The sequence below is a fragment of the Archocentrus centrarchus genome, chromosome 17, assembly GCF_007364275.1.
Source record: "Archocentrus centrarchus isolate MPI-CPG fArcCen1 chromosome 17, fArcCen1, whole genome shotgun sequence".
In the NCBI taxonomy this organism is placed as follows: domain Eukaryota; kingdom Metazoa; phylum Chordata; class Actinopteri; order Cichliformes; family Cichlidae; genus Archocentrus; species Archocentrus centrarchus.
Window position 1 is genome coordinate 3,587,022 of NC_044362.1, and position 26,795 is coordinate 3,613,816.

At 41.1% G+C, this 26,795-nt stretch overlaps 1 protein-coding gene across 1 annotated transcript in view; it reads right to left on the reverse strand.

Annotated features, from left to right (window-relative positions):
- astn1 (astrotactin 1) overlaps window positions 1–26,795 on the reverse strand; it is a 449,367-nt gene that overhangs the window by 264,586 nt on the left and 157,986 nt on the right. The window contains exons 6-10 of the mRNA XM_030751231.1: window positions 22,298–22,447; window positions 20,470–20,619; window positions 16,222–16,389; window positions 7,012–7,096; window positions 4,282–4,356 (exon numbers count right to left, since the gene is read on the reverse strand). Of these exons, the coding sequence (XP_030607091.1) occupies window positions 4,282–4,356; window positions 7,012–7,096; window positions 16,222–16,389; window positions 20,470–20,619; window positions 22,298–22,447 (628 nt within the window). The remainder of the gene's footprint in view (window positions 1–4,281; window positions 4,357–7,011; window positions 7,097–16,221; window positions 16,390–20,469; window positions 20,620–22,297; window positions 22,448–26,795) is intronic.

A 26,795-nucleotide genomic window follows, 5' to 3' on the forward strand; every position in this document is an offset into this window, starting at 1 on the left:
TACTTCTCAAGAAGCTGTTGCTACCTTACATTTCACCAGCTCCTATGGGATCGTGTAAAGCAGGAGTGCTGAAATTCCCTGTGATGCAGCGTGACGTATATGGGTGACCGCAGGACAAATTAGCAGGCACTTAACGAGCACCGCTTTATAATGGACAACTGGGGACTTGTGTGCTGCTATATGACTTATTTGGTCCAACCTAAGAGAAAGTGGTGGTGGAAAACACTAAGAGCCCCCAAGAGGAAGCAGTTGTTGAGTGGAAAACATGTTTGCAGTCCACAGAGGAACTCCCTGCGGTTAATACTGTGCAAATAGGAAACACTGTTTGTGAATGCTGACTCTCACCATGTATCTCCTCCAACACATGAGAATGTTGCTTGCATTGTTGGGTTTCCTTTGTTTTAGTTTACTCTCCATAGCACTTTGATTTAACTAGACTGAGCTTTTGTGTTTAATGGTAATATCTGTTTAAAGAAACAAGATGATGGCTTCACAGGTCAGTGAGCGCTCACTGAGAGTCAAGGTCTCTTCTAATGTGTGGTGCCCACAGGGTTGTTTGTTGAAGTTTGATGCTAGAGACTGAGATGGTTAAATAAGGATGGATGGCTGTGTGGAAGGGCAACAAGAATTTAAACTACACTACAGTGAGAGCCTAATGCTGTCAAGGAAGGATATGGACCTAAGCGGCTCCTGGAGATATTACTGATTCCAGCCTCCTCTATGTGTCCCAACATAGGGACAATGTTAACAATTGTAAGAATGTGACTGCACAGTTCATGTGAACCAAATATTTGCTACTGTGCTGTCATGACAGGAGTCTGAGCCACAGCCACCCCTAATAAGTAGAATAGAAAAGCAGTTGTGAATATTCTTAGATACCTCTGTTTCAGACAAGTGCCCTGAAACTCTAATGTGTTGTTGTGAAAGAAAAAATAGAATGGTTTTCTGTCAGTGCCAAAAGTATTTGCTCGTCCGCCTTCATATGCATATGAACTTGAGTGACATCCCATTCTAAATCCACAGGGTTTAATATGATGTCGGCCGACGTTTTGCAGCCGTAACAGCTTCAACTCTTCTGGGAAGGCTTTCCACAAGGTTTAGGAGTGTTTATGGGAATTTCTGACCAGAAGCACATTTGTGAGGTCAGACACTGATGTTGGATAAGAAGGCCTGACTCACAGTCTCTGCTCTAATTCATCCCAAAGGTGTTCTATCAGGCTGAAGTCAGGACTCTGTGCAGGCCAGTCAAGTTCTTCCACACCAAACTCCCTCATCCATGTCTTTATGGACCTTGTGTTGTGCACTGGTGTGCAGACATGTTGGAACAGGAAGGTGCCATCCCCAAACTGTTCCCACAAAGTTGGGAGCATGAAATTCCTTAGTTCCTTTCACCAGAACTAAGGAGCTGAGTGCAACTCCTGAAAAAAAAAAACCTCCACCAAACTTTACACTTGGCACAATCCAGTCAGACAAGTACTGTTCTCCTGGCAACCACCAAACCCAGACTCATCACCAGACAGAGAAGCGTGATTCATCACTCCAAAGAAGAGTCCAGTGGCAGCGTAGTTTACACCACTGCATCTGATGCTTTGCATTGCACTTAATGATATACTGTAAGGCTTGGATGCAGCTGCTCAGCCATAGAAACCCATTAATGAAGCTCTCTACACACTGTTCTTGAGCTAATCTGAAGGCCACATGAAGTTTGGAGGCCTGTAGTGATTGACTCTGCAGAAAGTTGGTGACCTCTGAGCACTATGCACGTCAGCTTCTGCTGACCCCACTCTGTGATTTTACATGGCCTACCACTTTGTGGGTGAGTTGCTGTCATTCCAAATCCCTTTCACTTTGTTTTAATTCCCCTAACAGTTGACTGGACCATTTAGTAATGTGGAAATTTCATGACTGGACTAGTTGCACAGGTAGCATGCTATCACGGTACCACGCTGGAATTCAGTGAGCTCCTGAGAGCGACCCATTGTTTCACTAATGTTTGTAGAAGCAGTCTGCATGCCTAGGTGCTTGGTTTATACACCTGTGGTGAGTGAATACTTTTGGCAATAAAGTGTATATGTTTCCTTCAAGGTAAAAGCCCAGGGATCTAAGGCAAGGATCCCTGCCATAAAGTACAGGGGGGGACGTTATTGGATATTTTAAAGATTAAAATATATTGTTACATTATTTTGCATTAATTTATTCTTAAAAGCACAAGCTGTAAATTAGCTTCAAAAGTCAAAAGTTGTTGTAATTTAGCACCACAGTAGATTTTAAATCAAACAAGGTTTTCGGCTTTAATTCAAGGGGGTTATCAAAAATATAACTTTAAATTTTAGGAATTACAGGCAATTTATGCACAGTCCCTCTTTTGGGGAGGTTCAAATGTAATTTGACAAACTTACAATTTTAAATATAAGGATTTTTTTTTATACTTGGATGAAAATCTTTTGTAGTCACTGACTGTCTAATATCTGCTATATTACCAAATGCTGTGTTTCCTCCCTTGAGGTGCTCTGCCCGGCCTTTCCTGCAGGCCTCTTCAGCTGCTTCAGTAACTGAAATATATTGATCTCTTCTATTGATCTGAGATCATGTGACTGACTTCGCCGTTAAAGAATATCCCATTTATTTGCATTGAGAACTTCTTGGGTTGATTTTGCAGTTTGCTTTGGGTCATTATGAACTGTCCGATCAGCGTTGCAGGATTTGGCTGAATCTGAACAGAGAGTATAGCCGTGTACATTTCAGAATGTATCCTGCTACTTCTACATGCAGTCATATCATCATTAAACTAGTGGTCTGGTTGCACTGGCAGCCATACATGTCCACGCCAAAGCACTGTCAGAAAGCACTGTCTGTTCTTGAGTGTAACCAGTGGTTTGCACCTTGTTGTAAACTTTGTGTATTTACATTCATGAATGCATCTCTTCATTGTACCTGCTGACAATGATAAGCCTGCCTCCTAAAGAGTGTTCCTGATGGGTTAGATGTTGTAAAGGATTTTTATTAACCAAATAAAGAATTCTGCAATCATCCACTCTAGCTGTCTTTTGTCATCTTTTAGGCTTTTTGGTGTTGCTAAGCTGGTCAGTGTATTCCTTCTTTTTAACGAGCCAGATTGTTGATTTGGCAACACCAGAAATTTTCGCTCTCCTTCATATGCTTCAACATCGTTTTTGGACCTCGCAGTGAGAGTTCCAGCGAACAGCTAGCAATGCAGTTTCAATCCCTGAATCAGGTCCACCTGGCTATGAAACAGCTTTTCACTCAATTGTCCAATTACTTTTGAGCCTGTGCAACTGGAGACTATATCCATCCATCCATCCATCCATCCATCCATTTATTTTCTTCCTCTTATCCTTTTCAGGGTCGTGGGGGAGTTTATGTATAAAATGTAATTCTTTAGCAGTTAATGTGATAATTCTGTTGAACCCCTTGAATTAAGATCTGCTTTTCAATCACATCTTGTTCGTTTGATTTAAAATCCACTGTGGACTGTGGCGGGTGTAAAGTTACCACAAAAAACAAAAAACAAAAACCGTTTTGCAAATCCTCATGGACCTGACTGCAGCAGCTAGAGAACCAAAATACTAAATGGAGCGTCAATATGAGCATAAATTGTTCTGACACACCCACAACTTGCAACTTGTCCAGTGTTTGCATGAAGTATGAAATGGTTTGCCAACACAATCACCATTAACATACATCTATGAGGTGATAAGTGGCTCCACAATCTCACCAAACCATTTTTTTTTAATTTTAGGCAAGCAGAAACACATTTGAATTGAAGACTATATAGTTTATAAACATCAGTGAATATTCCACTGTAAGATTATTTATGGGAATTTTGAACATTAGGAAAAAATCATGCATTATGTATTAATTTCAATGATATTACAAAGGACAATAAATGTGCTCCTGTTATCACAGTTTCACAAAGTAATTATTGCTTAATATTAATTGCTGCCTGCCACAGCCAACTGAATTAACTTTTCCAATCAATTTCATAAACGTGTAGCATTCAAATTGTTCTGCAATCAATTCTCAACAGCAGAACACTTTATGTGATGTTTCTCCCATTTGAAAATCCAACCTCTTGCTCCCAGTGCATTTAAAACTAACAGGTTTAGAAGGCACTCTGCAGCCAGAGCTCAAAATCCTTCCCTAATCATAAGGGAGAGACACAATCAAAGCTATTGTACCCAAATTCTAACGAGTTATTTGACTGCAGCACCACAGAAAATTGTAGTGAGATAAAACAAAGTTTTGTGAAGTTCTCCTTACCTGAAAATGCGATCAGAGGGTTGTTCTCCCATCACAAGATCAAAACCACGCTGGAAGATGGTGTAAGGCCAGGGACTGGCATGAAAAAAAAAGAATAGATCAGAGGAACAGAGAGAAAAAAGGTGAGAGAGAATAAAACTGTGTGTTAAAATCAAAGCCAGAGAAGTGTTAAATTTTTCATTGTGCCATCCTCCTAATCTAAACCCCCTAGACATTGAAACACAAGCCATGTTTCCACGTCTGACTTTGAGCTTTTCCCGCCTTGCAGAGCCCCACAGATCACAAACCGCATTAGAATGTGGACTATGTCTAAACATGATGATTGAAAAATGTGTTTTCCAGCAGCTGACATGCAATGTGACTTTGACTCATATCTATTTACCAGGGGAGGGGGATGAGAGAGGATGACCGGGCGAGACAGGATGGGAGACAGGGTCAAAGTGAAAGGAGGGAGAGACGGAAGGTGATGGAGAGAGGACACGAAGGAGCGAGAGGGGTAGGGGGCATCAAAAGGAGGAGACAGATGCCAAGAGGCAGAAGAGAGAGAGGGAGAATGATGGAGATTAATGGGGAGTGGCAGCTCGGGGACTTAACAGTCTGCAAAGTGAGAGTGTAAGTGGGAGAGGTGACAGGGGACCGATGTCATTCTGAGCAAACTCCTCCGCTACTGTAAGCAAAAAGAACATCAAGGAAGATGGGAGCAGCTTCCATGCCATAGGCTGTGGTCATTAAACATTTAAGTCACCCCAGGGTGCTCACTCTGTTACACAGGTGTGACAGGGACACAGGGAGAGCACCAGGGAAATGAGATAAAGAGGTGCACAGTTAGGTGAGCAAAAAAAAATTCAGATGTTTCAAAGAATGCAGACAAAAAAAAAACAAAAAAACACACATTTCCAACATGGACTGCGGCTGTCATGGGATACAGCCAAGATCCTGAGAAAATATGCCTGCCACAGATGGAGAAATTATGAGTTGATTTTTTTCAGGCCATCATCACATTCACTCTCACTATTTGGTAAAACAATTTCAAGCAGCAGTAGAACCCAGTGCCAGTCCACAACAGCTAAAGAAGGCACAGTGGGGTATTTCTTTATTGTTAACATTTGTTAACAAGTTGTCGCCCAGACATATTGCTCTGGAGCAAAATTTTACAAGTGGGCCTCCTTTTTATCACAGTTTATCTCCCTGGGGTCTTTGCATTGTCACCAGTCAACACAATCAAAGTGTATTCTCTCACTCTCTCTATCTTTTTTTTTTTTTTTTTTTTTTTTGACACACCAGACTACCAACAAATTATTGTTAAAAATAGAAACAGCTTAAAAATAAGCAGCACAATCTCAAAAAATCATTTGGAATCACTGGATCATCCGGTATGCAGCAACTGCAGCGATGCTGTAGGTATCTGTGGATCAGACAGCGAACTGCCCCGTAGGTCGGCGCAGTCTTCACTGATGTGGCTTGTTTTGTTCTGGGATAGTAACACCTCACACACACACACACACACACACACAGAGCGGTCACCCAGTGGTCAGCCGTGTGGCACCAGTGTTAGCCAAATGTCAAGGACTTTTAAAAGAAGCAGATGTGAACTAAATTAAGTGTTAATACGACTTCCCGGAGAGGCTTCTGAGGCAGCATTTTTAAAGTACAAAAAAATATCGAGTCATCACTTGGAATCATTACAGAAGAAGTGACCTTGAGGTCAAGAGATGAGGAGATCATAAAGCGCATTAAAGCTACTGAAAATTTACTAATCCACCCATGGCTAAAAATAATTTATAGATAGCACTAAAAGTCATGCAGCTGTCGTTTTAGGTGCGTTATTGAATGTATTATGGCGTCTGGTAGCACACACTAATTTTACACAGTTAAAATAATCTTCACAGCAGGTTCTTCACCGCCTGTGGCTCATTCAGAGCACAAAGCCTGCGGTGAAGTCTGCGAGAAATTACACCTAATGAGTAAACTGAACACAGAGCTAACATGAACTTGCTTGGCTTTAGGAGAGCACGTGCAGTTTGTCACTGCAGTTGTGATTTTATGCATTTGTTGAGGTGCGAAAATTGTGCTGCTCGGTTCCACAGGTGGAAGCTGCTGGAGAAAGAGACTCGATGGATGTTTCCCCAAGCCTGTAAGTGATCGCTGACAGCAGGCGGTAAGCACTGCGGTATCTGTGTTCACTGGGGGGGTAACTGTTGGCTTTCTCTCTACAATAGTGTAAGATCTTGGCCCTACTATGGAAAGTGCCTCTCGACAACACATTTTAGGATTTGTTGGTACATAAACTCAGCGAATAGAACTGAACCTGCGGTAGAAAAATTCAATCTGAGCACTCTTCCCTCTGTGCAGAACCACACATCTTATCTGCTTTACACAGTGTCGTGACCACTAGACAAGCAGAGGATATGAAACTGAATTGTTCCAGGCAGATGGTAAGTGCAAAAATTACCCTAGCAACAAAGAAAACTGATCTCCCAACTCTATTTACAGTAGATGCTTATGTATACAACTAATTAGCTGCATACAAATCTGTGTTCAGCATCCTGAGGTTTTATGTGTTCAAAACATCAACCGTACTCGCCAGCATCACTGCTCCTTTTGATTTATCCAGGCAAATTATTACCGCTCGGTTTGATGTGTAGGGTGATTCCTTTGTTGTTCCACTGTTCGACTTTGGAATGGTAATGAGCAATCACAATCCATTATGAGGTGATTATCATAACTCACCCCTGATTGGGCCCCCACTCGCTGCGGATGCAGAGGTGCTTGTGGACCGGGTCCTTCATGTAGCCGTCTAGGCAAAGGCACTCTCCTGCAAGCAGAAAGGCAGCGATTCAATCATGTCTTCATTATAGTCAAGCCTTGTTTAATTCATTAGAAATTTCCCTTTGCCCCTCTCCTTCCATTTTACTGCATGAGAGCTATTCTAAAGATGAATCCTCTGTGGAGAAGCACTCTTAATCATCTCTTATTTTTAATGACGCATTCATAGGTCTATTTTTTTTTGTTGAAATCTCATAAAAAAAATTGAAAAAAATATCCCTCAAAGTTTTCCAGCGGGAGGATATTTAATCAGTTGTTTCACTACAATACAGCCACTCTTAAACTGGCCACTAAAAAAGGCGACGGTGCTCACCGCTGTGCGTGATGTCGGTGGACGGCTTTCTGACACACTGATAAGGACACGGTGTGGAAGAGACGCTGGCTCGCTTTAACACTGTCAGCTCATTAAAACCTTGCTGTATGACTCATATTCTATTGATTTTTGATTCCTTCTCGATGTGCATTATGTTTCCTAACCCTAAAGTACTTTTCAGCTCTAAGCCTGAAAAAAAATTTTTTTTTTTAATTCTTATTTTGCAACAAGGACAACCTGAAGAGCTCAGACAGTAAATGTATATACTAAAATAAAGGTGCCAGTTTTTCATATATACCAAGGATGCCGTGTCATATTAGAGAATTCAAATTACAACAATATCATTCACAGTTGTTTAACTTCTAATACACTCTCACCATAATTCAAATCCAGTCACAATGCTCACAGAGCAAACTGCACAAAAATCCTGTGGATTGTTGTCACATTGTTCAGGTTCCAATCAAACCAATATTTCTGACAGCCACAATGTGACAGCACACTTTTTGGGAGCCTGCTGATTGTTAATTTGTCTGGCTATTAACCAGCACTTGCCTTAAAGAATGAATTAGGATTATTTTCTTGGCAAGACAGTTAACAAGTATGAAATTTGCCCAAAACCTTGGTGGCCCACAAAGTTAAAGCAACCTGTGATGAACACTGTGGTTCAGATTTATTGACATTTAGAGATAAGATGACATCAAATTCCAAGGAAAGAAACATGATGGTGTGAATTGAAGCAATGCAACTATATGATCAATTGTTGGAGCTCTCAATGAGAAATTGCTCCTTTCCCGTATTTCCTTTCGCTCCTCTTATGATTGTATTCCAGTGTATGGTGTTTGTTATATCAATAATTACGAAAAACAGATGGTGCAGTTACCCAGCAAATTCTGACTTACATATATCGAAGCTTCGCCCCACAGAGACCACCATCAACATCCTGACGCCAGAGAGCACTGAGGTGCCACGTTCATACCCGGACATGTTTGAGTCATTTTGAGCACCAAAGCATATTAGCCAGGTTCTTTTATCATTGTGGCTTATCAGTGTGGTCACATAGTGGAAAAGCACACACTTGAAGTAAATACTGAAGTTAACTTTGAGTCATTACTCTGCATGTCTAGACTTAATTGACTCTGTTTATATTAATGTTTTTCACACTTATCAGAGTGGTCCCAGTGACTGAATAACATCCCCTACCCAAATGAGAAGTGATTAGATCAGTGATTAGTCTAATGAACAGTCACTTGGCGGTGCCATTATTTACTAAAGCAGAGCTCGTCTCGGGTCCTAATTTCCCCCAAATCCACTTAGTCCTCAGACCTAAGGCAACAATTTGGGGCAACTTCTAATAAGATCACATGCAGCATTGCCCCTTTGTACTGCCTAAAGGTTGAGTGGCTAAAGCCATCTAAAACTATTCCTAAAACCCCATTTCAGGACTGTTTGATATGCAGACAAAGTCACTCAATATTTTAGAGGGCGATAAACTGATACTTGATATAAAGAATATGAATGTTTTACATGAATATGAATATCCAATACCCCAACAGTGGGACTCCTACAATGCTCATGCTCCATGTTGCCATTGTCCTGATAAGTGAGGCCTGTGTGCTCTTTGTTCTGCTATCAGCTCCTGGGAGAAATGTCGGCCTCAACTTTATCCAGTATGATTGATGGGGCCTCACCTTTGGTTTAGATGGTTACTCAGGGGTAACATGTACAACATGCTCTCCTCATGCTCAATAGGAGGCAAGTGAAGAGCACAGGCCCTGGGCGTATACACCACTGTTAATGGAAAAGGTCAACTGTCAGTACCTGCCAGGCTAAAGGAAATCGTTTACAGACTTTTTATGCTAGCTGAATAAAAAAAGAAGGGACTCAGGAATGCTCATGATTTCAAGTTTGTCTATATTTTATAACGTATAGACAGGGGTTATTTTCCAATGCTGATTCTGTACTCAGGTGAGTCTCTGCGTGCTCTACAGTTGAAACTATTCCAAGATCGAGTTTACTAAAGCACACGATCTCACCGAGGGTTTTCAGAAAAGACCACAAAAAATTGAATCCTACACAAGACAAAGTAAGAGATATACTCTGTGGCCTTTTCAATTAATAATCCTGCTCAAAGGCTGTATGGCACATCCTCCCACAGAAGTTCCTAAATAATAAACTCCCATTAGGTGTTGCCTGTGGGCTTGTGATTTAAAGGAACTTTATACTACATGAAAAAAAAAAAAGACAGCTCCATGAGACTGGTCGTGATTTATCTGCTGTCTCAATCGAATTTCAGTCAGACAACTCACATTTGAAAATGACTGATTTATTACAGCAGCAGAAGAGTTTGGTGTCTTCAAGCTCATGACTCCGCATTAACCCTTTAACATCGAGCGCATCGCCGCCTAAACGTTTGCGGAAGCACACTTTGCATTACCGTAATTACGCGACAGTTTGTCCTGTCAAAAATTTCCAAATGGTTTCCTTAAGCTGAGAAATTGCACTTTGCAGCCAACGTGGTTATTATGGTAATTTTACTCTCGCTGTTGCAAGAATGCCAACACATTTGAAACACGTGTCGGCTACGACGCAGTTAGTTTTACAGGGTTGACTTGCAGCTTGTGTGACTGGAGTGTAAAAAAATAATAAAAATAATGCAGAAGTTGTGGGAGAGTTTGGTGAGACCGTGGAAAAAGACTTTCTCGAAGTGATTCTGGCAAACCGTCAGGCAATTCAGGAGGGGGAAGCAGTGCTCTACTCACATACCCTCTCAAGGACATTCAATTATGCGGGAGAGTTTCCCTTTCAGTCTACATGTGTTTTGTGGACAAAGAGAAGGGATTTAACAATGTGTCCATGTCCCTCGGGGTATCCTGTCAGGGGTGCTGTGGGAGTATGGGATGTCTGGTCCACTGTTACGGGCCGTTCACTCACCGTACAACTGCAGCGAGAGTTTGGTCTGCATTGCCAGCAATGAGTGTTGGACTTCACCAGTACTGCCCTTTGCCATCGATTCTGTTCACAGTTTTCATGGACAGAATTTCTTGGTGCAGCCAAATAGCAGATGGCTGGAATCTCATCTCTGCTTTTGTGGATGATGTGGTCCTGTTGGCTTCATCGGGTGGTGACCTCCACCTCGTACTGGAGAGGTTCGAAGCCGAGTGTGAAGCGGCATGTAGGAGAATTAGTACCTCCAAGTCTGAGGCCATGTTCCTCAGCCGGAAAAGTGCGGAATGCATTTAAGTATCTCTGATAAAAGTGGTGGAAATAAGCTTTCTCCGAAGGATGGCTGTCCTCTGGCTCAGAGACAGAGCCAAGACTGCAGTCTTTTAAGAGGGGCTCAGAGTAGAGCTGCTACTCCTCCACATCGAAAGGAGCCAGTTGAGGTGGTTCAGGTATCTTACTAGGATGCCTGAAGAGGAGGAGGAGGAGGCCCCGGGGTAGACCCAGGACACGCTGGAAAAATTATATCTCTCGGCCCGCCTGGGTACCTATCACAACACCCTAAGACAGCTGGGATAGGCCAAACTTTCATTAGATCAAACTTTTTATTTTATCTTTAAAACTATGCTTAAAATTCTGCTGACTTTGTTTCTAATGGCAACATTGAGGAAGCAATACTGTATATGGGTATTCTCAATATCACATTAAAGTTTACATCCAAATATGTCAGATTTGGCCTCTAATCCAACTTTTACATGTCACATCTGCCTTTCTTTAAAAATGCACTCTATCTTTAATGAACGTTTTTTTCAAGAGAAAGAAAATGAGCTGTGTAGTTAGTCAGAAATAAACTGCAGTATCATATTATTTAATAAGCTCAAGTTATTCATGCCATGTGACAAGCTGGCAACTTGTCCAGTGAGTACCCTGCCTCTTGTTCTCTGGCAGCTGGGACAGGCTGCAGCCACCTGCAACCCTGAACTGGGTAAATGGATGGATGGATGGATGGATGGATTATGGTATTCCCTTAATACCATAATTAAGGATGTACAACCTCATTGTACATCCTGTATAATGACAATAAAGGCATTCTATTCTGTTCTATTCTAAAAGGAAATACTGCCCAGAGGGTGAGCTGCCCTGGAGGGAGTTTGTGCTCTCAGAGTGCTTCATGTTATTCTTGTTTTACATCACCTGGATGTAAAACAAACCTCTTCATACGCTCTTCACTAACAAGGTTGTTTTTCCCAACACATACCCTTGTCAGCACTCTTAATTTGCACATACTGTAGCTCCGAATATAATTGCTACTTTGCTTCTCTGTTAAATGTGCAATGAAAGAACTGAAATGTTTGACAGCAGAAAGCCAGTTCTTCATGTTCAGTGATAGCCTAAACTGTGTCCAAAAAGTAATGACAATAACGCTGCAGCAGCAATGAGCTTTGCTACACAGCTGCTGAACAATGCTAAATGCCTCATCTTGCTTTAATTGCCGTTTCATTGCACTCTCAGGTCACAGCACTCTGCTCAAACTTGTTTTACACTTGCGAGGTGTTACATTCTGTAATTGCTCAGCATACAGGCACCGAGCCACATTCAAGGCTTCCCACTCTATTTTCACTGAATTTCACCCCGCAATTTGTCACCTTTTAAAATACGTACTGAACTTGTACAAATCACCCTCAAATAGCCTCGGACGTTTGATCTGTCCCGTGAGCAGCGAAGACTACACTGGACACACACACACGTACGCGCACACACTCACACTCATGAATGCACCCACACACATCCAGTTGTGGTCAGAAGTTTACATCCACTCATCATGGGCATGAATGTCATGGTAATTTGGGGCTTTTAATGATTTCTTCAAACTCTTCTTTCTCCAGAGTGGAATGATTGTGCAGCATACGTCTCCAATGATTTAAAAAAAAAGAATAATCGGGTTCACAAGATTGAATTTAGTTTGGATTTGCTTTAATGCACACAGGGTCAAATATATACATACATTCATTTAAATATTTAATAAGTGGTGCTGAAGGTTCAACAGTGCCCTTTAACTTGACAAGGCCTATTAACTTCCCATTACTGATCATGATTGCCTACAACTGGTAGTTTCTCTTGCCAGCATAAAAATGACTTGTTTGGCAGCCGTCATTACACTGACCAATACTCAGAACAATGGGATATAAGAGGTGGTGAAAACAGTGCAGGAAGTAAGAAAGCATGCATCTCTTTTAATGTCTCACAGCAGTACAGATATTGTTGCAGCCCATCTCAGTTTTCATCAGCATATTCTCCAGCAGAACAGAGGATCGGATTTAAGCTATCTATAGCACCTCTGCAATCGGCTGGCAGCCTACACACACTTTCACTCATTGTCATGTGTGCTGTCCCGCTGATAAACCTGCATCTAATCTTACATATGCACAGTGGTTTCATTACAAATTAATCACATAAAAAAAAAATATATAATAAACTTGCTGAATCCTGTGGCTGGTCCATTTTAAGAGCTGGCAGAGCAGAGGTTTGGGTGTGTGGACGAACCTCAGAAACTATTCCAAGACGAGCAGGCATGAGACACACTGGCCCAGCTTTTTGATTCATTTAAAGGTCTCAGAACGTACTCTGTATTGCCCAGGGGAGAGTTTGGCTGCTGAATAATGGATGCAAAACAAGGAAGACACTTCCACCACTTTAAATGTGAGACTTCTTCTTGCACTGATAATCAGAGTGATGCAGTGGCAGAGCCTGTCTAAGAAAGGAGCCAAAATTACAATGTTCTGTCCACATTCTCCCTCAAGTCATTACAGTTATAAGGATGTCTGAATGCATTTCTTTTTTTTTTTTTTTTTACATATGAGAGGATGCATCCAATTGATTGTTGTATATCTGAAAGCTGAAACAGTTTTCACTAAAAAATGTATTTTTATGCCCTGTACAGCTTTAGTTTGTAACTTTAAGCCACGGCTGTCTTTGTTTGTGAGAAATTGCCCAGGGAAAACTCTACTGTCAGCACCTCCATGGGAACAGGAAACACGTCATACTTAGCACCTTGTTTTTAAAATGTTCCCTGATAAGACAGTTAATACAGAAATGTAAGAAGTCGTGTGTTATAGGGAGTTATAGACATATTTTTTAACAATAAATAACATATGCTTACAAGTATTCAGCACATCCATGGAATGAGATTTAGCTACAGACAGAAAGACTAAAGGCTTCCACCTTGTTAAATTAGAAAGTTAAATCTCCCTCAGACTGCAAACTTACTTGTGCTTCCTAAAGTTTCCAGAAGCAGAAAGGGGGGCAGAGCTTTCAGCTATCAGGCCCCACTCCTCTGCAACCAGCTCCCTCTCTGGGTTCACGAGACAGACACCATGTCTACTTTTAAGATTAGGCTTAAAACTTTCCTTTTAGATAAGGCTTATAGTTAGGGCTGCTTCAGGTGACCCTGAACCACCCCTTAGTTATGCTGCTATAACCTCAGGCTGCTGGGGACCTCCCATGATGCACTTAGCACTTCTCCTCCACTCTCCTGTTTTTCCTCATGCATTTATATGTCACTATTCCATGACATTAACTTGTATCTACTCTCTCCTGTAGCTACCCATTAAAACTCTGTGTTTTCATTCCTGTCAAGCCCCATCTGTTTGCCCCTTCCCTGAGCCTGGAGGTCTTTTGCTGTTAAGAGGGAGTTCTTTCTGCCCAGCTTTGGGAAGTGCTTGTTTGAAAGGCACTGTTGGCTCATTGGAGTTCTCTAATACAGGATTAACTGGTATGGAGGGAGGAAATGGTAGACATTGTTAGGCTTAGCATCAAATAAAAAGGATGTTTATTTTAATTTAGCTTTAAACACAGCTAAAATGGAAATTAGTTTATTTGTTATACATCATACACCAATCAGGTATAACATTACGACCACCCGCTTTTTGCCGCTGAAACAGCCCTGACCCATCGAGGCATGGACTCCATTAAACCCCTGAAGGTGTGCTGTGGTATCAAGATGCACCAAGATGTTAGCAACAGATCCTTTAAGTCCTGGAAGTGTGAGGTGGGGCCGCCATGCATCGGACATGTTTGTCCAGCACTTCCCACAGATGCTCGGTCGGATCGAGATCTGGGGAATTTGGCGGCCAGGTCAAAACCTTAAACATGCACCCATCCAGCCACAAGATGTAAAAGAAACCCTGATTCATCAGACCAAGCCGCCACCTTCCATTGTTCCATGGTCCAGTTTCTAATGCTCCCATTGTTGGTGGTTTTGGCAGGTGACAGGAGTCAGCACGGGCACGCTGACTGGTCGGCAGCTGTGCAGCCCCATAAACAACAAACTGGGATGCACTGTGCATACTGACACCTTTCTATCAGAGCCAGCATGAGCTTCTATGGCAGTTTGAGCTACAGAACCACACGGGCCAGCCTTCACTCCCCACGTGTATCAGTGAGACTTGGTCACCCATGACCCTGTTACTGGTTCACCACTGTTCCTTCCTTGGACCTCTTTTTATAGATACTGACCACTGCAGACCTGAAACACCCCACAGGAGCTGCACTTTTGGAGATGCCCAGTCATCTAGCTCCAACTAGCTGGCCTTCTATCTGACAGGTGAAGTGAATCTCATATTCACATAATGTTATGCCTGATCGGTGTATGTGTATTTTTTTACTTTATGTGTTTGCATTTCAGAAAAAACGTTTTCACACTAGTTCACCTGTTGTGTAAGGTCACACCCCCAGCAGCCAGCCAAACCACACATTACACTGGTCACGGTGGCACTCTGAGCTCAATGCATCACAACGTGAGTAAACACACGCAGGCAGACAAAACAGGAGCAAATTAAGAGAACGTCTTCACCAATTTTCTAACAGAGATGGAACATAATAAAAACAGATACTGCCAATGCGGGATTAAAAAAAAAACACAGACTACATCAGAACTGTTTCCAGGAGGCATTATAATGGAGGCGGCTGAAATGTGCTTTTTTATTACAATAGAACAGTGACTCATAAAGTTGCTAAAGTTGGCTGTTTGTTTGTTTAACACTGAATATATGAGTCATAAACTATGACAATAATAAGCATGTCCCAGCCATGTCTAATAAATCATTTTTGTGCCATCAGGATTTTTATTTATTTTTTATCTCTAAATGCTGTTTATGTGTTTGTCAAAATAGTGAGGATGTTTTTTTCAAGATGTCATATAGGCTTAGAGTAAAACTGGATTTTTTTTTATTTAAATGAGCTTTAGTTTATCTAATGTAGGCGTGCATATCATGAACACTAACTTCTCACTTTGAGGATTTATTAGGCTTCCCCTCAGCAGTAACCGTTACTAGTTTTTGCAGGATGAGGAATTTAAAAAATACAGTTGATGCAATAGAGTTTAGGGTATTTATCTATTTCAGATTAAGAAGTAAAAAGAAATGGCTAAACCTTTTCTAATGGATTATCATAGCAAAGTAAAGTTACAAATTAACAGTGATGTGGTTCTAATGAACAGGGTCTGAATATGAATGAGTTTTTGGATGGTTCCTTTATGTATGCAAATAACAATAGCATATCCAAAATAATAGATGTTTTTTAAGAGCCTGATTTTTCAGCATAAACCATAAATGCTGATGCCTTATAGAATTCCAAATACCTTAGCTGTGGTCTGCAATTTAGACATAACTATCCTGTTTTCAGGCAGCTGCCGATGACAGCTATGGTAAGCCAGACATTACGAATTAAAACAAAATAAACAGGAAATAAATTTAAACATCCAGAAAAAGCAAGAGAGCTGATAAATGTGTCCACTATTAACTAGTAATTAATATTTGCACTCCCAGCTGTGAGGAGGCCTGGTAGGTTTGGTCTCAGCTCACCTGTCTCGGGGTCACACTGGTGCTCGCAGGGATCCAGGAGGCGTCGTCCACACAGCTCGCTGACCCACGGCCCGCTGGCATTCTGCTGATAGTACAACAAAATCTGGGCCGGGTTGAGCCAGTCTGAGGCATCCAACTGGCTCCCCTGGAGCAAAATGAACCTTGACCCTGAGGAGGGCAGGGGGTAGGGAAGACACAGAAGAGAAGGGAACAGGAAAGAAATGCAAATTGGATGGAAGATTGAAGAGAAGGACAAAAGTAATTGAAGGAGAATGAAAAAATGGCAGGACAGAGATGGGGGGGGGGGAGCAGGGACGAATCAGAAGGAATAAACAAAAAAGCTTTGCTGAAAATAACTGAACGCAGATTTCCACAGCAAACACATTTAATCCAAAAGTTCTTTTAACACTTGTTTTTGATATTTCCTCACATTTATAAAACTACTTAATAACAACAACTAAAGACAAGGTCAGAGCACATATTGGCCCTTACAAGCATCACATTTCAGTGAGGCAGCTTCTAGAAAAGAAAAACAAATTAGAAAACTTTCAAAATAAAATTATTTGAAAAGAAAATGTGATTAAAAAAAAATACCAGCTTTAAAATGAACTGGATCTGAAAAGAAATATTGAGACGCTCCTACATACTTATTATTTTTAGTACGACTGAAGTGGGAGCCACAGTCCAAGCAAGATGAAAACACTGAAAGCTACAAAATTGAAAGGTAAAATATGGAGACTCTAAGAAGGATTCAAATGAAGGAATGTGAATAATAACACAAATAACAGTTGTGTGGGTTGTTATCATCAGTAATCAGAGACACCCAGCTGAGGCAGCAGCACTGTTGCCTTAAGCCAAACAGATGCAGCAGGAGCGAGGGTCTGAAATGGAACACATGCTACAAATGATGTTATGAATATATATTAAAATGGGAAAGATTGAGATAGTCACATGTACAGTATATTAGCACTATGTGTTAGTGATGATCAGATGGATTTGACTTAATTAGGCTGATGGGCCTTTGTGACTGTAAGTGGGCAGCCACTTGGTTTTCAGTAAATGTAGCTTTCAAACTGTTTCTGGCAGGTTGAAACCACATGTGGGGAAAAAAGGAGCAGTCGGGGCGGAGCTGGACCATCATATTAAATATTAGCCTGAGAACAGTCTCACTCAGCTACATGACGAGTTCATTATTATTCGTGACTATGTATTTGTTGAATGCTTTCATTAGTCACTGATACAGGCAAGTACACTGAAATGAAAAGTTGATACAGCAGTTAAGTTGATCACATCACATCGGTGAAAGCTGAACCGAAACCAAAAATGAGTTCTCTATAAAGGGTTAACATTATCCGGTGCTGTGCTAAGTGTCACTAACATTGTTCGATGTGATGGATGGTCCTCTGTGAAACAAATGTTACCCAGCCCGGAGAAATCCCCACGAATCTCCACTGCTCCTCTTCGTCACTTTGTCAGTGACAATAAATGTATAATAATTAATGATTGTGGGCGTGACTATGGGCCAGCGTGTACTTCAGAAAAAGGTTAAGCATGAAGGAGCAAAACTGTAAATGAGTTACAAGTGGCCGTGCAATGTTGTTTGTTTTCTATGTAAATTTCAAAGTTTGTGGCAAAGCTGCTGAGCACTGTGGGGGGGGGGCACGGTCTGCTGCCATAACGCAGGATAATGAGGCGAGGACTTCCTGTGTTACTGCTGCTGTTTAATTTCAAACCTTTCTACTTATGCTTTAATTACCTCATGGTTAAAAGCTGCAGCACACAACTTTCCTCTTAAAAGGTATAATCAATTAGTTCCATTGAATACACTTAAAGACTGAAGTCTCGAGGGGGGGGGAGTTGCAGCTCAAATGCTGTAAACTAAAGAGCGCTGATATGCAAAATGTTTTCTACTGAGTTTGCGACTGCCTGGGAAATCAAAACACTCCTCCATATTCCAGGACACCTGAAAGCGGGAGGTGTCTCTACAACACTCGGTGCTGAGAGTTACTGTATCCGCTCTGTGATCTCTGTAAATTAGCAGCAACGCTCACTGACCAAAGCACTGTCCATTTGCAAACACAGGATGTGCTGGGCATTTGCTAACCCGAGCATATTTAATGACTTGTTGGCAGGCTCTGTGTGCCCTAGTTAGTGCCATCCTCTTTGATGATTCCCTTAGAACTAGAGCACACACCGCAAATGGCTGGACTCATCCTGTTAGCTTAATTGTGGAGAGTCATAAAACTGCTGGGAAAAACTTTAAGACACCAGCAATGTTTCAGTTTTTATGACACTTTTTATGTTCCGTCGGATTTTTCTGGCAACTATGTATGCACTTTTGAAAGATGAAATGGATTCCAGTGTAAAACAGAAAGGCTTTATGTGTAGTATAATATACAATGAAGAATCTATTTATCAAAATAAGAAACTGTAGCCATCTTAATTGAGACATTCATTGTGGAGTCTGACTCTCACGGGAAGCCATGAGCGCCTGAATGGACTCTCACGCCAGAATTAGTAAAGTGAGCACAACTTAAAAGCAGAGATAATCGCCTCTGCACAGAACTGTAGTCAGGGTCTAAATAAAGCTGCTTTGCTGTCTTAGCCAAGTGAAGTCACAACCTAAACAGGAAGAAAAACAAAAACCTCATGGTGCTGGATGGCCATCTTGCACAATCTTGGCATTCCTGTGACTGAGAACTCCTCAGATGGTGCAGAGTCATCTTCAGCAAATAATAAAACGCTAACAGGTGAACCTAAACTAAACCACAGCTGCTAAATATGAGCCCTGTTAGCTCCGGTACGCTATGTCAGAATGCTCAGAGGCCAGCATGCTCAGCTGTGCCGAAGTACAGTTTCATCAAGCTGCTGCAACGGCAATGGACTCTTGGCTTTTTTTTTGGCACTTTGCGCCAACTTTTTGGATACTTGCCTCCGTACCACTCAAAAGACAAATTGCAAAGTGAGTTTAGATTTTCTGAGGTTAACTGAAATGTCTAGCTCCTGGCAGATAAACATCTATGATGGCAGCATAATGGCAGCCTAGGCATGTCATGCAACACAAATCCCCAGCCACTGCTCGGATGAGACTCGAGGCCACAGTGACACTCCTTGAGATAGCTTCAGATGTAATTGGGAAACCTCTCACAGGAGGCACAGATGGTAAAAGTAAATCTATTTCCAGCAAATACAATCTGAGATGATAAACGTCAGCCACCTTTTCTATTCCTGACTCTCCAAGTTAGTGATAGAAAAAAAAAAAAAAAACTTTGCCTTGTTCTGTGTTATGTATCTTGAAAAGCAGTAGATATTGTTATCCTGCGTAACCACACAAACATCTTCAGATGATTACTTTCCCTGATGTGAGAGGCAAGGAGAAAGGTGTGAGTCTATATTTTGGTACATTTCTTTGCTGTATTTGAAGTCAGACACATGCGCAGCTGCTGGCATTAATAGCTTCTTTCCCCAGTGGCAGAATCCAGATTTTCATCTGATTCACCACGACATCAAATCAAGTCTGATGAGATTGTGGAGACATTTATGGAAACATTCTAAATCGATCCCAGTTTTGTAATTCAACAGGCAAATTCGCCATCTTTCATCTCTCCTTTCAAAGTTCCCTCCCTCGATGCCTCCCTGGAATTTTAATATCTCTGGCAGGCCGGCGTGTACCACCGGAAAGCAACAGCGCTCCGAATCAAATCAGACCTCTAGATGATAGATGACTGAGCCGAGTCACAGTCTATAATATATCTGGACTGCCAGCTCACTTCAGTGACAGCTGAAAAATGCCAATGAGCCAGCAGGAGCCAACGCTTGGCTCCCATGGTGCTTCTTCTTTTTTTTTTTTTTTTCCGCAGGTATTACATTGAAATTCATTAGCGAAGTGATTCAACCTATCAGAAAGTACCAGGGGAAGCGTGATGGAGATTTTGCTGTGGGTGGTCACTGCGACCTAACCTCAGTGTGCTCTGATGCTTTGAGGGCACATCTGTTGTGTGGTGCGACGCGGGAAACCCGCGGAGAGGGTGGCCGATCTGGCATTTCCCTTTGTCTTTGAGAGCGAGCAAAGCAAATCAGCAGCTCGACCGCAAAGCGCAGGCACTTGGTTAGCGAGATATAGTGTGCTGAACTCCCTGGAGAGAGGCAGAAAAATGCAAGCTCAGCCCTCCCTGGGGCTTCGAGCGTCCACGGGGCTGTGTTGGGGAAAAGCTGCATCCACATTCGGCGGCTGGTGTAAGGCCTTACCATCAGCAATGAGGTGCTCCGGAACATGTAAGATTACCCGGACTGAGAGGCTGCAGGCGAGGTGAGAGGAATAAACCAGGCCGATCACGCAGCTGATGACACTGATCAGAGTCAGGGTGGTCTTATTGATGGGGCTCCGTGGGGAACCTGCTGCTAGAAAGAAATGTGCAGAGGGAAGAGAGGGGAAGAGGGGGACGAGAGAATGAAGAAAGAGTAGAGACATGTGAAGCAGTGGCCACCCTTCCCCCCCCCAAGAACCCCTCCACACCATAAATGCGCATGCACAGTAACACACAAACATATACACACAGTGCCTACACAGGGACTCATTTTACAATTCTTTTACAAACAAGCCCAAAAAAAAAAAAAAAAATCATGGCCCATAAAAAGGCCCTTTGGATCAAAACCGTCGAGCCTTTGGGAAGTTTACACTAGGCATGGCTCAGTGGCACAGAAATACCTTTGAAGGGTATTAACATCCATGCTGGGATGTGTGGAGGGAAAAAAGAGACACGACCGAAATAAAAACCGTTCAGAGGCTGTTCTTCAAACCTTCCTCTTTCTTCCACTTTCCTTTGCCCTCCCAAGTGAGAACTCTTCCCTTATCTCTTTTACTCCGGAGTGCAACACAGAAAGCGTAAAAAAACTGACCTCATACCCATGCATACATGCACACACACACATACACACACACACACACACACACACACACAGAAAAATATCACAGTGACCTTGAATATAGTCACTCAGGCTTTGTTTAAAGTGGCTGTTTTTTGACTAGCTGAATAACTCTGGATCCCATTGTCACTTTTAAATTACTCTGGCAGAACTTTCTCATTCAAAAGTTGCTCGAGGCAATCCTTTAAACAAAAGCCAAAATAGAAAGCTGACCTATCACAAAATGTTTAAAGCTAGTTTATTTAATCAAGTAACTTACCCGGGAACTGGATGCAGGGCAAAATTTCACCTTTTTTGACTTCCTTTTCAGATTCTTAATAACAGACATTTCTGCCTTCTACATACGACAGTTTCATTCTCATCATCTTTCCCTTAAAATTGTCTAAACATGAAAAAACAAAAAAACAAAAACAAAACATAGGTTTGTCACGCCACATGAATCATCCTGCATCTAAACAACATCATTCTATTCTTAAAGCTCACTCTAATTAAAGGTGTTGGCTACACTTCTGGAGGCTTCGCTGTGTTTGTGACACCTGTGCACATGACGGGGGAATAATTGGGCCTGGAGGCATCGTAAAAGCTTGTAACTCCTCCTGACAGCAGCTATTATTTTGAGACCAGTGTCATATTCTTTACTTTTTTTTTAAAAAAAATTCTCCTCTGTCTCTTTTCCACACCCCATTACTGTACATCAAAGTTGCAAGGACATGGGCATGCTGACATATAAAGCATGCTGCACCAGTTCACTATGACAGCATTTGCAGAGGATCCTCTTTAGAAATAATATTTGGGTGGAATATTATTTCAAAATCAGGTGTTCTTTGGATTGTAGATGCAACTAATGTCAAAATATTCTCTACTAAAGACCTCTGATCTCATCATCTTGTTTGATTTCTGTCAACAAGATTGTATTCAGATGCACTGAGATCAGTTTTACATGCTCACAACCACTTCACACACACCTAAGTATATACACAGCATATACAAAATTCTATGTGCTTCCCAAAAAGAGTCAAGAGAACACACACACACAACACTAGAGCCATCTGCTATATGCACTGTAAAGGTGACTTGTCATGCGTCGTGGCGATGGTAATACCATCATACGGCGAGAAAAACTGTCTGTAGGTGTATGAGTCCTCCTTACCCCCTGAGCCCCACGCGCTGTTGGCATTACCATTTCTCATACCTCGACTCCGGCGGCGACTGCGGTTTGGGTCGGTGTAAAAGGCCAGCTGAGGCTCGCTGTCTGCCTCCGTCCCAGAGTCCCCGTCTGGGTTCAAGAATGTTGAACCCGCTGTTGGATTCACACAAAAAATACAAAAGAGTTCTGGACCACTGGTGGGGAATTTGTCCTCAAGGTAGCTTCACAGTGATGGCAGGGAAAGGGCAGCCAAAACTGAAGATGAACCCACAGCTGGATTTAGTGTGAAAAAAAAAAAAAAATCTTCTATATATCTTCTAAAAGTGTAGGTTAATTTGTGATAAAAATCAAGCTGCAATTTTGAGCACTGTGTATTCCAGCTTTTCTCTAACATACTTTTTTTATAAATAAGCCACTTACTGATCTAAAAAAATAGTACATCAAAAAGAGCAACCTGTGCTACAGTTACTAAGTTACTGTTTTTAAGTTACTAACTATTGTTTTATATGTCAGCTTAGTCCTTAGTTATTATTTAAAAACATGCAGTTCTAGTTTGGTTTCATTGGTTTCAGGGTTAGTTTAGGCTGTTGCTAATACGATAAAGGTGGCACATGTCAGATATTGAGATTTATAAAGTTTAGAGCAGCAGAAAAATGTGCAGTGGTGAAGAAAAAAAGCACACACTCAATTTGAAGGTTTTACGTATCAGGATGGCTCTAAAGTTATTTATTACTGACTTATTACCCCAATGTCTTTATTTATTTAGCATGAACTAAGGCAAAATGTAAAAGCGGTGTGTGTGAAAAATTAAGTGTACCCTTACTGTCCAGTGACCTAGGTCACTTGCTAGATATGGGGAATCCCCACTTTCTACATTTCAGTCAATACCGGTCAATTAGGGACAGCCAATCACACAGCACAATGAGAAAGAGGCTGCATATTATTAGTATATATTATCATAGTAGTAGAAGACTAATTCATCCATGTAGTTTACTCTCCACTTAAGATAAGTGTACAAAGGGTACTAAAAATCCAGGAATATGAATATTGTGTTGCACATCTTTCAAGATTAAAGAACACATATGCCGGATTTCATGGCTCTACTACTTGTGGATTTGGCGTCTATAGATGGAAGGACAGACAGACGGGGTGACAGCAGAATCGTCCTGCTTTATTGTGCGAGGGAGCATTAAAAAAAAAAAAAAAGCAAGAGTTGCACCTCTGACTCTACAGGCCTCAGTCAGCATGTTAAATGTTAAAGTTCATGACAGCACAAGTAGAAAAAGTCTGAATGAGTATGGCTGTTTTGAAAGGGTTGCCAGAAGAAAAGAACACAGCAGCACATCTAAGGTTTCAAATTTGCACCTGAACAAACCACACGACTTCTGGAACAGTGTCCTTTGGACAGATGAGGCCAAGGTGGAGATGTTTAGCCATAACTGCACCAAACCAAACACAGCATATCAGCACGAATGCCTCATACCAGCTGTCAAGCATGGTGGTGGAGGGCTGAGCATTTGGGCTTATTTTGCAGTCACAAGATCCAGGCACCTTGCAGTTACTGTGTTGACCTTGAACGCAATATGTCATGTGATGTTGTTCATCTGAGGTTATATTTAATTACTTTTAGAACCTGGTAAGGACCAGATGATTTTTTTATGTTCTGATACACGAAACCTTATAATTGAAAGAGACTGTACTTTCTTTTTCCACATCAATATAATATAAACACTTGGCACACAATCATATAGACATGTCAGTCTCAAAGAACATTCACCTTTGCCACACACGACTGTGTTAACAAATTTTATTTAAAAAAAAAAGTAAACCTAAAGACATTTATTGCATATTTTCTGTTTATTTTAGTTTGTAAATATATGGTTTCACTTCATAGGAACACTTGAGCAGTTTAAATTGTACAACTCTTGTTTTTAATCTGTTGATTTCAATTTAAATGACTGCACAAAACTTCAGTATTTTACTTTTTTTCTCTCATTCTTAGATTGTGCTACACTGCAATTAAGCAGCTTTGGAAATATTTCAGAGAGAACAATGTGGCTAGGACCCAGTCACTTAAAAGTTATAACAGCAATCTAAATTGCTTTTAGCAGAAATCAGTGAATGTGCACTACACTTAAATAAAGTTAAAATTTGATTAACTTGAAAAAAATCAAATTAAAACCACTGATCAACTAGATGCAACGCAAAATGGAAGAACACTAATAGGACTGCAATTCATTGCGTATTTTTAACTATTTTTCATGGGTTTTATGAGTGTGCCTTTAGCACACTGTGAAATGCCACCTTTTTCAAGCACAGCCTTGACTAAAAAGAGAAAAAAAGTGGATATAATCAAAATACTGAAATAGAAAAACAGGATCTTTAAAAAGATGCACACTTATGACTTTCCACTCCTCTGCTTCAGCCAAATTTCTTGCTTCTTATTTTTTTTCTTGCCTAAGAACACATTTACTCGTATACCATTTGATATAAGATTGTACTGCAAATCAGTTATAGCGCCCTCTATTTCTGTCTGTATATGTACTGTATGGTATTTAACAGCTCTTGTTAATTAATATCCACTTTAAAGGCAACCTATTCTGTTAATTTTCACAAACTGATTTTATTCTTGTATTCTGCAGTCGCTGTGAATGATCCACAAATAAATGATCCTTATTTATTTTACACTATTTCATACTTTAGCCTTCATCTGTTATCTGAAACAAAGTATTTTAACTCCTTTCCATTTAAGGGCATGACCACTTTAACAGTAGGAGAGAGGGGCTTCTGTGCTTACAATGTGAGCTGTGTGCCTGAGATGCCCAGATGAAGGGTATCATATCTATGACATCATTCAGAGCCAAAAGTTAAAAAAAAAAAACGGTCTGAAACCTGCTGCTCAGAGCAGTCTGAGCTTTAGTTGCGCCTCTGACGATCATGTTTAATTAATGCACTTTTTGTAGAGATGTGATTAAATATGACATCTCTAAATAGTGACTATAGTGATATGCATATGATTTATTAGCATTATTTTATCCTCTTGTGACTTTTTACAACTCCCAATTTCTCAGATTCATAATATATTAATCATGTTCCTTATCATTCTTTATGATCTCTAAATTGCTTTTTTTTTCTGATCAAAAATCAGAAACTCAAAAACTATGAAATGTGTGATGAAATCAAACAGAGGAACTCTGAAAGCCCTCAGTTTTAAAAAGCTGGGACAACATGGATGACATGGATGATGGATTTTCACAAACATCTGATTCAGAGCAGAATGTGAATATAAATTTGTCTGAAGGTAACGGGGAGAAAAAAAAAAAAATCAGATTTTAAAGTTGGTTCAAACTTTAAAGTCTGAGGGGTGACACTGCTTCCAAGTTCATTCATTTACAAGTATGACTGGAAAATGAGGCAGCGTGTAAGATGAAAAACAGTCAAACTAAATAGACAGATGAACACAGAAACATCTGCTTTAGCGAGACAACACCAACGTGACTCCTGTTTTTCTGCTACAGATTTTGTTTGCAGTGTCGCACTGGAGGGAAAAAAACTGCAATCCACGAGGCTTTCTATTCTCCAAAGAGCAGGGGTGCAAAATAAATGTTAAATAAAAAAAGAGTGTTCAGCTTTGTCTAGGAGGATAATCCCATTCATAACATTCAGTCATAAAAATAATAGCCTTACTAGACTGTTATTTAAAGCTAATGCTCTTAAGTATGAGGGCTGATTATACAGTAGGTACAACACTTTAAATAAACAAACTCTTCTCACAATATGCCCACAATGCATTTCAGCTGAGTGTGTTTTAACTGAGGCATTAGCTATATTTAGGGGGCATGTATTGAAGCTTGTCTTACAAGTGTTAGCGGATTGCAAATCAAAAAAAAAGTGAGGGGGGGGGAGAGAAATCCATCAAAGCAGCCAAGATTTGCTGCCTCAGCGGGACGTGTGAGAATCGAAATAAAATTCATGCTAACGTTGCTCTGTGACAAGAGCTTTAAAAATCCCCAACCAAGAGGCAGCGTTTGATTAAACTGGAGACGATCCCTCAGAAACAATGGGGGAATGAAAACACGGTTGGCAGCAATGTCAATGTGGCAAACGGAAAAGGACTTTTTCATGACAGCAGCTTCATCAGCTTTTCATATTGTTGGTTTTTCAACAATGCACACAAGATATGAATGTGCGGCGTAAATATTATTGGCAGCCATGACTATCTGACGGCACAGATGTTGGCGTTTCTTTACTTCACACGTAGCAAGCCTTTTTAGATGACACCATTGTTTCAGCAGTATTTTCCACAACTGATTTAATAATAAGCAATATTCACTGCACACCCCCCCCCCCCCCCCACACACACCCCCCAGATATGTCTGCTGGCTGAAGACAGAGTGCTCTGGAACATTATTCGGTGTGTGCAACTAAAACTCTGTGAAGACAAATTAAATCTCCATGCCCTAAAGTAGGGAAGAAGGAGGTATGATGCACGCAGGCGTGC